Source organism: Drosophila subpulchrella, chromosome 3L, assembly GCF_014743375.2.
Source record: "Drosophila subpulchrella strain 33 F10 #4 breed RU33 chromosome 3L, RU_Dsub_v1.1 Primary Assembly, whole genome shotgun sequence".
Classification (NCBI taxonomy): domain Eukaryota; kingdom Metazoa; phylum Arthropoda; class Insecta; order Diptera; family Drosophilidae; genus Drosophila; species Drosophila subpulchrella.
The window spans coordinates 11,341,685-11,357,533 of record NC_050612.1 but is presented as its reverse complement, the minus strand read 5'-3'; the positions used below and the strand labels follow the sequence as shown (position 1 = coordinate 11,357,533).

The 15,849-nt window shown below is 38.9% G+C and overlaps 2 protein-coding genes across 6 annotated transcripts in view; both read right to left on the bottom strand.

Annotated features, from left to right (window-relative positions):
- The window catches only part of LOC119555219 (band 7 protein CG42540), a 42,242-nt gene extending 41,444 nt beyond the window's left edge, over positions 1–798 (bottom strand). For both annotated transcript variants that reach the window (XM_037866490.1, XM_037866488.1), the window contains exon 1: positions 766–798. In XM_037866490.1, the coding sequence (XP_037722418.1) occupies positions 766–783 (18 nt within the window). In that variant the 5' untranslated portion in view covers positions 784–798. The remainder of the gene's footprint in view (positions 1–765) is intronic.
- Positions 799–2,356: 1,558 nt separating this feature from the next.
- On the bottom strand, positions 2,357–15,281 carry LOC119554088 (lactosylceramide 1,3-N-acetyl-beta-D-glucosaminyltransferase A). 4 transcript variants are annotated; one of them, XM_037864833.1, is made up of 4 exons: positions 15,087–15,281; positions 14,532–14,816; positions 3,865–4,821; positions 2,357–3,177 (listed from the first exon to the last, which is right to left on the bottom strand). In XM_037864833.1, exons 3-4 carry the CDS (start codon positions 4,723–4,725, stop codon positions 2,713–2,715), a joined length of 1,326 nt encoding a protein of 441 aa, XP_037720761.1. In that variant the 5' UTR covers positions 4,726–4,821; positions 14,532–14,816; positions 15,087–15,281; the 3' UTR covers positions 2,357–2,712. The 4 variants fall into 4 exon arrangements, with proteins under 4 accessions (XP_037720761.1, XP_037720763.1, XP_037720760.1 ...); XM_037864835.1 differs by lacking the exons at positions 14,532–14,816; positions 15,087–15,281 and adding exons at positions 5,051–5,135; positions 5,204–5,233; XM_037864832.1 differs by having other exon boundaries at positions 14,532–15,281.
- Between the last annotated feature and the right edge of the window lie 568 nt (positions 15,282–15,849).

The following is a 15,849-nucleotide window of genomic DNA, read 5'->3' as shown; positions in this document are numbered from 1 at the left end:
GCTCAGGTAAATAAAGCAGCTTGTTAACGAAATCACAAGTGATCTCGAATCGGTTTATAATTCTACCACACAAAAACAACAGAACTTAAAAATAAACCTTAAAGTTCAACAGAAAATATTTGTAAGTAAATTTGATTATTTATTCTTATCTAAAGTTAACTCGAAACAAGAAAGAAGGCTTTAGCCGATGGCCTCGACTATTAGATAGCCCTTACTCAGCTTACAGGAGTGCAAGGGAGATGGAGATAGGCATTCAACAAATCAGCTGTTTTCGATATTGCACACCACGCCACCTAGCGTCTAGTCCTTTTTTTGCTTATAACTTTTAAATGAGTGTTTCGATTTCCACATTTTTCGGCTTGTAGATAGGTATTGATAATCAATCAGTAAATTGTTAAAGAAATCACTACTGATGACGAACCTGTCTAAAATTATACTAGACAATATTTTAAAAAACCTCACCTGAGATCGTAATTAAGCTTAACTGAATGGAAGTAATAACATAACTCATTAAACATTGACTCAAAAACACGCAATAGCTTTTTTAAGACATCACTATTCTAAATCATTTATTCATATCTAATCCTTCCTTTTGCCCTGAAGATTGAGTGTTAATGAATTGATAAAGGTTAGTATCAACGTATGATGTAGTTTTAAAATCTGCTTTCTCAGCACATAAGTAGAAAAACAGCAAACTTGCTATGCCATAATAAAGTAATCAAGGATAAGTAAGTACTTCCCATATCGACTGGATTGAGCACTCACCGAACCCACTGCTGCCATGTCCTGTCCTTCGAAAGTCAATAGTTAATCCCAAAGTTGAACTGTGACCGCACTCGCTGGCCAGTGGAGAAACACTGAACGGAACTCGACTAATCAGAGGAAAATGGTCGCCGCGATAATGCAACAATTGGCTTGCCGCACACACGTCATCAAGGGTCCTTGCCGCCTCCTTTCCCCGTTCTTTCTTTGTGGTTTTTCCCCCTTTCTAGTGTGAAAGCAGAATGTCAAAGTCATTCGGGGGGCGTGGGAAAAAAAACAATTACTTGTCATCAGGGCATTTCCAAAAAAAAAGTATTTGAGCCCGAGGTAATGGGCACTTGAAAACTGTTTCTCCGCATTTCGGTTCATTCATTCAACGTGGCGATTTTAAAGGCCTTGGACGCAGCTGCTGAAATGGGTTTTTGGTTGCCACACTCGCAATGAATTATTTACACGGCAAATAGGTGAATTAGCACAAGTGCGGGCGTGTCCTGGTCGAGTGCAAATATGACAGCGGCACGTACGAATTGGAAAGCTTTGAATTATTCAGAAAAGTTCGTTTACCAAGTTATTTTTAAATCTCCCGCCAGTTATTGAAATTTAGAGCCAACGAGCAGTTTGCTGTGAAACTCACTTGGCTTATAAAAAGCCAGTATTAAAAAACAGCTTCATAGAAAAATCATGTTCGTTAAATTAAATATTTCAAACATATTCGCTTAAGTATCTATTTTTGAATTTCCCGCCAAATTTTAAATTTATAGCATCCGTTACAACTGCTTGCACTCAAATATACTGTATACTATACACCACTTTCTTTCTTCCACTGCTTACTTACCAAAGCTAACTGCTTTGAAAGTACTACTTAGAATATCTCTCCTTAACTGTATTTTACTGCTTACTTATACATCAAGCAGTGCACCCCAACGGAAATTTGAATTCAAAAAATAAAACACTCAAATTTCGTTTGTAATTTGTATTTTGAAATGATTTTCATATAATTTCTGACAAACTTGAACATTTAATTAATTTCATTACACATTTATAAATTTCATTTGTTACCATTTTCGTTCGTTCATCGTTTTTAGCTTTCTCGGACCGTACAATTTGCTATTTATTTTGTTTACTTTTTTCGTTTTTGATATTTCAGTTAACGTTCCTGGCATTTCTGTTCCCACTTATGTTATTCATTAATTTCATTAGGTATATATATCCGTATAAATGTATGCACATGCAGATTCAGATTCAGATTCTCCATCCATTGGCTTTACTGGAATACTGGGATCAAAACGATACAGAGAGTTTGGATAGCTACAAAATACATACTTTTACAAAATAGTTAAATATTATGTAAGCGCTTGGGTCGATCTGCATTTCGTTTGTCCCTAAGTATGTATATATATATATATATTTTAATAAATACTCCCTCCGTCCGTTGTCATGCGGCCCACATCGAATTCAATATTTGGTTTGGTTACTCACTGATTTCACTAAACACTCGAATCCTCAGCTTGTGTGCTTTGTTTTTAGCTTTCCTTTCCATTCTACTCATCATCATTTTAAGTACTATTGTAATTGTCTTACGAGTTAAGAGTTCTGCTTAAGGTATTGCGATCGTTTTATTGAGTTTGGTGTTTCGGCTATCTGATTTTCTGACTTTCTGATTTTGGTGAGCGATTCGCATTGGATGTAAATGACTATCAGTAGAATCCTTAGATTAGTTACGGTTTACGATTTACGGTTTACGGTTCATATGATACGAATGATTGTAGGCAGGTGGTTGGTGGTTCACTTGACTTGCAATGTTCCGTTCTGTTCGTCCTCGTCCCGACAAAAAATGCTACCTATCCATTAATCAGTTAAACTACAAATTAGAAACTAAAGCCTAGAACTTAAAACTGAACAGCCAAAGAAACTAAACGTAATCTAATCCATCGTGGGGGGCCAGCGAAATTAGCTGAAGCCCGTCGAGGAGCTCGTCTGGGCCTCGGAAATGTTCGCACTTGGCAACGCTGGCGGGGATTTGGAAGCGGATGCGGATGGGGATGAGGAGGCGGGATGGGTGAGCAGTGGCCGCTGGATTCTGTCCAGCGCCATCTGCCAAATGGCCATGCTCTCGTCCGGCCGGATGGCGTGGTTGGTGAAGAGGAACGGTGGATCCTCGAGATCGGCCTCGCCGCTGAGCAGCTGGCGCACGTCCTTCTGCTCGAGGTAGTACTTCAGCGGGGTGATCCTGCTGCCCGTCTCCTCGGCCAGGATGCCCGTGATGAGCACGTCGTCCACCCAGAAGTACTGGGCCTTCTGGGCCGCCTCGTACAGCCGACGCACCACGTCCGGTGCATAGACAATGGCCATGCCGGGACAGTATTCCGGGTAGTAGCGATGTGGGTACTCCTTGTAGGTCACCCGCCATTTGGACTGCAAGAGAAAGGGATTATCAATAAGCATGTCACTTATAAAAGGGTTTAAGTTCTTCAGTCTAAGGTTTTCACTTTCAGCAAACAATATCAGATAAGATGGCTCATTTATATTGCTATACTTATCACACTGTTTACAAATTACCTAACCCACTTGATTGCTAATTGGTTTTTAATTACCAAACTTAATTATTCAATTGATTTTTTTCGATTTATCCATTATTTCACATGCTATTTGCTAAGTGAAAGTAAAAAATGCCATCTACTTGTCCTTGAAGAAAATCAAAATATGTTTTGGAAATATTACGAAATTTATGAAATTTAAACATTTGGTCTTAATTTGTTGCTTTTCATTTACTTAAACATATTTCATATATACATACGTCAAAGAATTTTATGTAACTAGTAAGTTTTATTGCTTAAAGTTGATGACCTTTTGTCTTAGCTTTTTAAAAAAACCCATAAAAAGAGATTATTAGGAACTTGTTATATTACTTTCCTAAAAAACATTTCCAGTTCTTTAACCTGTATCTTTAAATAACTTTCTTATTTATCTATTATATCATATGATATTTTTTAAGGAAAGTTAAAACATGCTTTTGGCTTTTCAAAGAAAGCAAATGTTTTTATATATTTTTCCTATGAAGTAACCCCGGTTGTTAAATCCGTACTCTCGAGATTCACTCACCCGATACGACCGCTTGACCCTCGAGTGATGGACGGACCGGCAGAGCATCAGCTCGGGATTCTGGAGCAGCGAGTGCTCCGGCAGCGAGGGCGTGGCCAAGTACTTGACCAGCTGCGGGGTGTTCATGAAGACGTCGTCGTCCACCTTGACCAGCAGCTGCGCATGCGCGCACTTCTCGCTGAACCACTTGAGGGCCATCACGTGCTTGTAGGTCATGTTGCGGTAGGCGTCCTCGAAGTTGCCCTGGATGAGGTCGCCGTGCAGGTGGTTCTCGCGTCCCAGGAACTGCTGCCACCTCTCGCTGTTCTCGCCCACTCCGCCCACCAGGAAGATGACCCTCAGCGGGGTCTGGTCAATGTACTTCCTGTCCGCCCAGGTCTCCCTGATGATCCTCCTTTTCTCCACATTCCTCACTGCCGAATGGACGAATATCAGCACCCGTACATCCTTATCACAGGCGGGCTGATCCATTAGATACACGAAATTGGGCAGATCCATCAGATGCATACTGCTGCCCGGAGGGGCGGGTGTTTGCGAGGCCATCGCGGGGGGCGTGGCCAGCAGGTGGTTGCCATCAAATGAGTTGCTAACTACTTGGCTACTATCGTTGCTACTACTACTACTACTACTAGGACTAGGCGGCTGTATTTGGTTTGGTCTGCTCCGGCTCCTCCGCGGCAATCCACTATTGGCACTCGACTGCGGGGGTTGTGGGGTGCTGCTGAGGCCACTGGCTCCGGTGCCACTGAAATCCGCCATGATTTCCGGCTCCAGCATCGGCGACTGCTGCACACTGACCAGCCAGATGACCAGGCACACATTGATGCAGATGAGCAGCAGGCACACCGATCGCTTGTCCATCCTAGCGGCTTGTAATTGGGACTAACTCTATTTCCGGACACCTCAGACGGAAGCGTTTTCTGCGTGCCTTGGCCATTTAACTCCAGATCCAAGTGGCTGTAATGGTAAGGAAAACAGTTAGTAATCGCCACTTAAAAGCCCACTTCCCCACCCAGCTTATCGCCAATGCGATAATGACCCGAGGCATTAGGCCAATTGGCTGCGGCTGCCACATGACATGTGGTCAATTTACTAAATGGCCAGCACCAGGTGTCAACAGGTCGCACATGAATTAAGTGAAGCGCACTCTCTCGCTTTAAGCCAAGTTAATGCCACTGGAACGCACCTGCCATAATTTATTTACGAGGAGACACCTGATGGATTCCCGGGGACTTCCAAATTTGAACTGAATGGGCTTCTCGCAGTGGCCGCTATTAATCGAAAGTAAAAAATGCTCAGAGATAAATTGAAATTATTGATTTATTGGCCGACCACACACTTTTGATTGCTTTGCCCACATCGATAAAGAAATTCCTCGAAATTCAGGCACAACTTTTTGTGAATTGTTCTACTGACAACGGAATCCATGACGTCCCAGGGAGCCAGAACCTTATCGAAATCGAGTCGTTAATCGTTATGGTGGGGTAAACATATTAATTGGCTGTACTATAAACGGAGGCTACTTGGCCAAATCGTTTTCAGATACTTAAAACGCCTCGCTATCAGTCGTGGGTGGCGTATCAATGGAGTGCCGGAATGTTTTCCACTTGCCTATCAAATCTGGCAAAACATACATGTAATTACCTGATTAGGCGATTAACGGAGCAAGAAAGCTGATAATTATTTCTTTATGAGCAGTTTTTCAAGTGGAAATAAACGGATTAGGGTTCAATTAAAAATTTTGTAATCTTTAAAATAATTTAGTAAGTGTAAATATACCTTGACCACTATTTGTATATTTTATTGTGAAATAAATGGTGTAATGCAGCTTATAAATCCTAACCCACTGCATTTTTGCAATAAAAACGTTCGATAAGATTTAAAATTAAGCAACAAAGCTTATCTTATCAGGTAGCCCCTTTCTTCGATAAGCAATAAGTTATAGATTTATTTTATAACTATGATTACTTCTTTCCCATAAAATGGTTTCCAAAGTACTTGAGTTGGATTTCAATCACAGCTCATCAATCAAGTGGAACCAATAATGAAAAAAAATCAGTTTTTTGTGGTATATCGATTAGGGTGATAAGTAAAAAAGAGTAAGTTTGTACATTGTACATTGTTTATTCAACTTTTTAAAAGTTTACTGGAAATGGAAGTTCCTTATCACCCGCATTGTTTTTCTTCCTTGGTTGATGATGATTGCTTTCCTCCTCGGTTTATATATATCTTAATATTTTCGAAGGCAACCGGAAGACCCACTCATGCTCATGTCCGTAGATAGAGCGACCAAGTGATGAATAAGGAGCTCTTCAAACTCGAACCCAAAAGTCATGTTCCCCAGTCACGTATTCTTATAAAGTGTACACATGAGTTGCAGTATAATTGAAATACAATCTACCGATAGCTCCATGGAATATGGAAATGGTATATTTAAGACTTAGCTGCACTCAGCTGATTATCTGCTTTCGAAACTCTCCCAAGTGATTTTATTAAACGACGTCTGGAAACGGCATTTGATTAGATAGCCTGCGCATTTTTCGATAAGATTAGTCCCCTAATGACAGATGGGCTGTGCCCCTCTATTCCGCCCCTTATTTCAAGTATTCTATATATCAAAAGCGTCACAAGTTTGAGGCCGTAACGTCGTTCAACACGCGAAACGTTATAAAATTTTTATATTCATGTAGATTTCCCACCAGAGTCAATAGTTCTATATAGAGCTGGTTAATATAAAATAAAGGAGCTGTGGTGGATGTTTGTTAATGGTTGATGGCGGCACGCAATGGTTGCCATGTCCTTAGGCAACCTCAAATATCCAGATCTGGGTTCCAGCTGAAAGGTAGTTTTGGGGCCTCAAGATATGCAAAAACTAATTACGGCTGAACCTTTGACCTTTGGTACCCAAACAAACTGCATGCCTTAGGCCCAACCAAGGCCAGTTCTGCAAAATGCAAAATAAAGTTTCGCTGCAGTTGTGACTTCGAGGGTGGTTCCATTACAAATTGACTGCCAACAGTCACGACATTTCGTTTGCTGGTGTTATTAAAAATAAGTAGAGAAGTATGTACCCTTTTTATTTCTGCATTGAAATCAAAAAAGATTATTAATCTTTTGTGTTACATTTTCAATTGCAATGGTTTTTGTACGTAAATTACTTTAAATGATTTTGAGTATTTGGTATGGCTTGTTTAATTTAATTACCAATCGATTTTTGTATGCACGCCACACTGACCTTAGCTGGACAATTAATAACAGAGTTAATTATACGATGGTCACCAAGGGAAAGCCCTCAGGAAAGTCATCTTTATAAATTATCAGTCTGACCTGCATATCGTGACATTTCTGAGCATGATATGAATTCAATTAGGAAATTGCTTGTTGCCCTTTGAGCTTAAACATGGAGCAACTGTGTTGGATTATGAATATCAAGAATGAAATGTTCTTGATATAAAAAATATTTATTCAAAATATTTAAATAAAAACTCTTATCTCAAGCACTCCCTTCTGATCGGCCCGCAAATGTTTTCAAGCTATATAAATGCTATAAAACGTAGCTCCCTCCTTGTTGTGCAAACAATTTCACCTTTGTTTCCATTAAAGTACTCACACCTCTCGTGAACTTTACAAAAAAAGCCTAGACTCCGAGGTTTTATAGATGGGGATGGGTTGTTGTTCGGGGCTGGGACGTCTGCCAAAGGCTGGCATTTTGCAGTCGATAAAATGCCAACAGCAACGCCGAACTTTTTCAAGTCGAAGGTTAAATTTTATCGTGGTCTGTGGTCTCTGAATGGGTCTGAACTATAAAAAAAACCATCAATAGATCCGCCTGCAGTTTGCGGCCCGGCGTCTTCTATTGTTTATCTGGTATCGCCTCGGGCTTTTGATTAGTTACCAACCGACCGGCAGTTTTTCCCTGGGAAAGAGGAGGATTGTGTTCGTTGAATGGCAGCAGGTTGGCACTGCGAAAACTTGGCTGCTGCCCAAAAAACACTTTGAATGTCTGTCAGGTTTGTCCCCCACTTGTATACAATGCAACTTTCACGTGCTCCTCGGCAATTGCCATCAATCGGGAGCACAATATTTATATACACCAACTGAACAAATAAACACAATTTGAGGGACTTCGCAGCAATAGTTTCCATTATTCAGACTCATTACAAGGCGAGCACTCAGACTCGACTGGTAATTAGCGAAAAAGCGAATTGTAAGCAACTTTAAAATGTAGAAAAGAAAACAAACAAACAACGAGCTATAACCTTAAGTGCAGCTGGAGTTGCCTTAAATGAAAAGTTACACATATAAGCAGCATCCATCAATTGAAAGTGTGGAAAGTGGTTGGGATTTCTTCATTTCTTTTTGCCAGTCAGGTTCTGCTAAGCAGTTAAAGATTATTTTTTAAGCGGAAAAAACAGCTTTAGGTGTGTGGATAACTCTAAAACCGGTTCTTGACGTAGGTAATTGCAACGCAATTCACGCTAACTCTGACTGATTGAAAAGTGTTTGCGTTAAACAAAGAAATATAGGCGATTCGGAACCAAAATAAAAGCCTATGGCACAGTCTAATTACTTTATAAGCCATTTGTTATCAGCATTTCCGCATTAGACGCCCATAAATTCAGACTGTTAGCTAAATCCCATTCCAGTGTACTATCTAAATCGCACGCTAACAACTTTAATTGTGTTCTTAGCAAACCATTTTTATATATATTTATACCATGAATAATAGCCACTATCAAATGCATTCATATCCCATTCATTTGACTATGAATAAACGCTTGTAATTGTTTGGAATTTTCTCAAATTGATGCGGGCTGCTGTGAATACGCAACTTCTGGGAAACAGAAACCTGGAATGCGCCCAGCTGGAGATCGTATCTGTGTCACTGTAATCCGAGGGCATCTCGAGATCCCGGAGAGCGTTGCATTCGCCACTTGGCATCCTGTCGCCGCCGTCAAATGGGAGTCAAGAGCTCGAGCATTAAACATTAAACCCCGCCGGCGTCCAGACAAAAGTCCCTCACATGTTGATGGCTCACAAATGTAGCCATCCATGTGTGCCCACGAGCACACAGATTATGTACACATGCCATATGCAGACACACTGGGAGAAAACCCAGCTGGAAACAATCCATTGGCACATCGGATGTAATATAAACTTGTAAATATCGTTTGGAATCAATCAATTGTCGAACCTAAGTTTTAGACATCTCAAATCAGTAAAGTCTGCATGTCACTTTCTTGATTGTCGGCTAATTGCCTGAATTTATTTGAAAAGTCCTGACAACTTTAGAAAAAGTGTATACAGGCTATCAACATTTTATAAATTTATATATTAAATTATGTTCTTAAAGTAAAATCAGGTTCTTAATCAAAAATCAAGTAAGTGTCATAAGGCCTTGAGACTTCTATATCAATCTAATCGAAAAACTTCCACTAAATATATATGTATATATCAAGCTTTCATCTCAAAAGTAAGAATCAATCTAATAGTCATTTTGAAATTGTAAACTATACTTAATCTGATTGATTATAATGTGTTATATTACAACTAAACAGTTATCTCTACGGTACCTATCATTAAAATCATTTCATATTTTAATTGTCCCTTTAAATCGATTTTCCGAGTGCATGGCATCATGCTGAGAGCCACGGAAAACTCGCCCTGTCCCAGATGTCGAAAAATGTGAGTCAGCGGCTTGAAGGAGTTTTCGCAGACTGGCAGAAAAAAATAGATGAAGAAAAGCGGGGGGGAAAACCCAGACGGGTTTTCTGCTGCTAACATGCCGCAATTACAACATGCTGAGGGAGTTTTTCTTTGCCGACAACAAACATTTTGCGGTGCGGTTTGTGGGTGAAACTGCATACATACATAGGCTGTGCTGCAAAACTTTTCCCATTTTCATTTCCATTTCCACTCACGACAGCGGCACGCACACTCACGTGGGCCAACAAATTGCGGGGCCATGCTAAATAACGATGCCAGACAGATATTTAGGCGAATGCAACAAAGTCGGGGGTGTGGATGCCACTTGCATGCAATCGGAATCGCAATTGCCAACCCAAGTTGGTCATCCCAACCAGCGGATGCGGATGCGGATGCAATCTGCCCGAGCCTCCGACGGCTTAACCGCCTCCTTCTCCAGATTTACGAGCTCTGTCTTGCCCAATTCCTGTATAAGAGGTCTTGGGCGTTGGCCTGCACTCACAGAAACCCAACTAATCCAAGCCATATGGCAAAGAAGATAAGAGGCTACAATAAACCAAAGTTTACCCAAGATTTGGCAATTGAAAAATGAAGTCAGCATCTAGGAATACATGTTTTAACTGTACAACAATCACTTTGTAATGGATCATGCACTTTCAAGAATGAACCTAAAGCGTAGAAACCCTCTTACAATGTATTCAAAACAAAATCATATTAGAAACTAAAAGTGCTGAGTGTAATATATTTCTTAAGACCAGATTAGCTTCAAATTCTTAAAAAATTGATAGCGAAATTCTGAGCAATCATGATTAAAAACATAAATATGATTAAAGCATAAGAATGTCGATTCATCAAAAACAATTTTTATTTATTTTTTTTTATTTTTATTTCAATGACGCGACTGTTTCTATTTTTGTTATCAAAATTGTATTTATACTATGAGACATGGTTATACCCCCTACTTGTAGAGTAAAAGGGTATATTATTCTTTGCCGCCTACAGTGTAGTTAGAATTTAAATGCACTTTTTTGTCAATACCTCTAGACCTTACCTGTTATTCATACCGGGCAATTAAATAAGAAGTGTTTTAGAAATAAACGGGCAGTATCAGTTAGTACACAAAGTAATGGGTAGGCAATAGTCGTGTCCCTCGAGTACTGACAAACTTCCTGTTCTATTTTAAATATGTTGGGAAGGAAATGGGTACTAGTTGTAATTTTACAAATTGTGATATAAGACATCTGTATTATTTCTCGCAGTACATAACCGGAAACCCATAATTAACTCATCCATTGCAGCCTGCGGCCGTAGAAAATACATAGTTATGGTGTATACATTATTCAGGACATGGATGGCGAAGTTTCCCGTGCAACACGAAGTACAGGGCATTACTCATAACCCCATAGAGGGAGAGGGATCTCAAGAAGTGGGTGAGGGGATTGGGGTGGTACAACGACAGGGCGACGACAAATGCATTCAGCTTGATTGAAGGACACAGCAGGCTGAGTGACAAAGCCGAGGACCCCGCAAATTGGCAATTAAAAACAGGGAGGGGTTATGGAAATGGAGAAATAAAAATGCAAAGTACAAAAAGTACACAAGAACCGGGAAACGCCCAAGCTAGGGTCCTGCCAACTTTATAGACCTCATGCAGGGTTGGTCCCTCTCTCGCACGCTAAATAACTTATGAATACATATTCCTTAGCTGCGTATGAAAATTTAATTACGCGTCTTTTGTTTACATTTCCACAGGCCAGCCGGCCAGGCCAAAGTCCAGTTTTTGAACCCCGGGCAAAACGAGTTTTTGGCACGCACTCGCCGAATTTCTTTGGCTCAATGGACTCGATCAAAAAATACAATATATGTCCATGTTTGTATTCAAATAGGTACCTAAATAAGGAACATAAAGCAACAGAAACTGGGAAACGACTTGCTGAAGAAGACAATAAAAAATGCTCGTGCGATGACTCAGTTTTCTTGGGGATCGAAAGTTCACATTTCTGGAAATTTGTTTGCTGCGGTTTCTATTATCATTAATGCAAATTTTTTTGCTGACATAAAATTAACCGGAATTAAAGAATTTGATTAGTGTAATTTTTTGCTGCTTCTGAAACAGTACACAAAGCGGATTATAAAGTAAACAAAAACATTGGCAATGCAAATATGTTAGTTTTTACCATTAAATAAAAACTACCATTTTGTTAGAGTTCATTCCAGTGCGAAATTTCCACATGTGCCTGGTTTTTATCCATTTACACGGGCAATAAATAAGTTCCAAATACTTGCAATATTTATAGAATTTGTACAAAATTGTACAAATGTGTGTGAGGGAGGTTGCACCTCTTTATCTTTGGATCGAAGAAAACATTTCCATTATATACAGCAATATATGCACTTATTGCTGGCAATCAAAATTGAAAGAGCATTGGTGTGCAACATTTAAATTCATTTATAATAAATAAACATTTTTTTGGGAATTTGAATAGCATTGCCCATATTTTATACGATAAGCGAAAAGCCATCTGGGAGTAAATAACTGTGATTGAACATTATATTTCAATGGGATCTGGGTTCTAAAATTGTCACATGTGTATCACATGATAACCACACAATTGGAAAATGAATATGATTGCCAAGTGTTAGTAGATTAGATTTTAAGTGATCCCATCGCAACAAAATATTAAACAGAATGTTAAGAGTATAATGTAATAAAAATAACTTAATTTATTAAAAAATGATTGCAAATTCAGTGTCTTTTTGCATTATTTTGTTGTTTGTTTTCTTTCTTTGTGACAAATATATTTTAATTAGTATAATTTTATGAATGACTTCATGAATCATTTTCTGATCAACTTTCCTTTCTTCTGAAAAATATGTTTAAATTTGTAAAATTGTATGAATGACTTCATGGGCTATTATTGTCAGGAAGTCTTTTTTGAAATTAACAATATTTTAAAACATATTTAAGAACATTCAAAACAAAGACTTATTACATTCTAGAAAATGTAATTTGCTGTTCTACTAATTAAAGGTGCTCATTGTCGATTGTTTTAATGCGATTTACAAAATTGAATTATGAGCCACTTAACTTAGGTTATAAAAATTGACTGAAATGGATTCGTGCGAATCGAGTATTGGAGGGCGGTGAGCGGTGAACGGGAGTAAAAGAGAAAGCAGAAAGCTTAAACCGCTGACGCAGTCGAGTGACGTTGGCGGAGAATCTCGGGGTCACTGTACGGACCAGTAAAAGTAACACCGTCGACCGTCGACCGTCTAACGCTTCGCACCGCGGTTATCACTGGGCCAGAAGGCGCAAGTGGCCGCAAAGTAGCAAGGTAGCGACAGCTGCGGATGGGCAAACAAACAAACAAGGCGAAGACAAAGTTCTAAGTTCTGTGGGGCCACTGAAAAAATTTTTAAAATTCGTTGTATTACAAAAACAGTCGGTTGAGGGAGATGGATATATCTATATACATATGTGTGGTTTGGCTTGGAGAGATACGTTGAGAGCGAGAGCTTCACGCGGAAGCTGCCGCAATTAAAAATCAGAGCTTTGGCAGCGAGCATGTGATCGAATATTTTCACAACAGATAGTTAACTTAAAACGAAAAGTTGATATTTTTATATTGACACATTTGACTCCAATCTATGGTCCCAAGATCTAATATGGATAAGATGGAACAATTAAAATTACAGTCAAACTTGTCTTACATAACTCATTCATATTCGCAAATCATATGATCCTATGTAGCTACTTATGTATTTTTCTTTCCTTTGTTGCAAATAGTGGTTCGACTTAAATTGTTCTATTTTATTATAAACATTTCGTTAGTCTTGTGAAGATCTCTTTAAGAAGATCAATAAGAAATCACTCTTAAATTTAACCATTATTATATCAAACATCCTAAAATTTATTTAGCGATTTCTCTACAAAAAGATTCTTTAAAACTAGAAATAACTTTTAAATTGTTATTTCCTTAAGTAACATGGTTTATAATATGGTTAGTTGTAATATTACTGTATATTTTTATTATTTTATTGTTCGTGGAACAGTCATAATAAAAATAAAGATAAATTGAAATTAAAAATTTTTTTGAATATAGGAAATACTTTTTAATAATATAGCAAAAATTATAGAATTGGAAATCGAACTTAGACCTCTGCATCATATCAAAGTGATGTAACAATTTTTTTGCCCGATTTAATGAACTTCTTCAGGCCTCAATACCACCATAAAATATTATTGATTTGAAAAATGTAAATAAAATATAAATAAATATTGGGTTTGGGATCGAACCCGGACTTCTACATATCATGTCAAAATGACGTACTATCTTTATGGAACTGTAGTGGAACGAAACTAATGAAGGCTCCACTGTAAGTGATTGAGTAAACACTCTCGCAATCTTGGGCAAACATTTAGCGCGCGGGAGGGAGACGGGTAGACAGGCCGACAGAGAGAGAGGGGGCAAGGCGGCACAGTGGGACGGGCCAAGGCCAAGGCGCTGAAAAACAGGCGACAAGGAGCGAGGCAGCCAAGGAGCCCAAAGGGAACCACACAAACAGACATGCGTGCCACTGTGCCTGAACTTGTTCAAGGTCAGTCGCCAGCGACAGCACATGCTAAAAAAAAGAAGAAAATTCTTGTTGTTGCAAAAGGCAAAAATGAAGAGCATACGGCCAGAAGCAGCAACAACAAATCCGCTGGCCAAGTTAACGGCGACAAAAAGAGCGAAAGAAAAGATATACAATAAAAAAACCTCACACACACACATGAGAAGAGCGAGCGAGAGAGCGAGTGCTCGCCCCCGCAGAAGCAACAACAATGGGCCGCCGTTCAATGGGATGCTGATAAGAAAAGAGACAAAAACCCTTCAAAAGACAAACAAAAGGGTATCAGCCCAAGGTCTGGCTTAATAAATATCTTAAGTTTTATGCATTTTATGAGTTCATTTATTCACCTTTTTGTTGTTTTCCCGGCTGCCTCCTCATTTGCCTCCCATTTCGTGTCCTTCCAAGCGAGAGAGAGAGAGAGTGAGTGGGGCAACTTGGGTGCGTTTTTTAATTAATTTCCGCAAGGAACACACACGCACACTCACACACACCCATCTTTTTAGGTAACAGTTAAAAAACAAAGTCGGGGTGCCGACAGAGATAGCAATTTCGGAGTGCTAATATATAACGCACACGCTCTTTAATATAGCGATTTTATAAATATATTTTTTGCATCAATTTGTTGTTGACAGCTGGAATATACATTTATTTAAAGCAATTTTCATGCACACCAATACACACACGCGGCGAAAAGGAATGCAAAAAGGGAGGAAGAAGAAGAAGCAGGCTGAAGGATGCTGTGCCTGGATTTCCTTTTTTCGCTGCTTTTATTACGCGTAAACTCCACTTTTATTTACTTTGCACTCGTTTTATCCATATGTTGTTAAAATATTATTGTTTATACGTATGTTTTGTTAATAACAAATAAAATAAAAACAGCCGCTATTAGTAGAAAATTTTACCGCGCGGTTATAACTCATTTAGCAACATGGCATAACTGTAACCGTTTTGGAAACGAAAGCAAGTTGTATTAGTTCACAATTTTACCCGACGAAGTCACCGACGACTGTGTTTTTTTAATATATTCTTTAAACAATTTTAAGTGGGGAAAAACACAAGCAGCGCGATTCAGAGGGTTCGATTTTGTGAGCGATTTAAAACTGAGCGTCTTTACTTCGCCAGTCTTGTTTGAATTTTTCTCTCGAACTGTTATGTTACGCTCTCCGACTGTTAACGCGGCGCTGTTAACTTTTCAGGGGCGTAGGGTTAGGGGTTACATAATTTTCATTCGAAACCAATTTTGAACTTTGAAAAAAAATATAAATAAGTAAGCAAGCAAAAGCATCGCTTTGGAGTTTATTTTTGAATTTTGCGGTTCAGTAAAAAACTATGTATTGAAAAGAAATTCAAAACTAACAAACAAATTCATGGTTCTCAACCCCTAAAAGACAAGCGTGCACGCCACTGCAATGCTAAGTAATATACAGAGAGAGCTCTCTCCCTCTTTTCCAATCGCGTGCATAGAGAAGGTATTTAAACATCGATATACTTTTGAAATTTGGGGTGACCATCGCCCGGGGTCCTTTAAAATATGAAACCCCAATATCGATATGAGTAGGCTAAAATAAGCAAAATAAGTTAAGGGAAAGCGCCTTAAAAATTGTTTAACTCACATGATTTGATTGCGATCAATTGGAATTTAAAATAATGATAAAAATCGAACAT

What these genes read in the sequence shown, in the direction of transcription:
- LOC119554088 (XM_037864832.1), bottom strand. Translation starts at nt 4,725, where the DNA reads ATGGACAAGCGATCGGTGTGCCTGCTGCTCATCTGCATCAATGTGTGC. An exon ending in GGGTCAAGCGGTCGTATCGG is followed by an intron (nt 3,178 to 3,864) that starts GTGAGTGAATCT and finishes TTTCTCTTGCAG; the next exon opens with TCCAAATGGCGGGTGACCTA.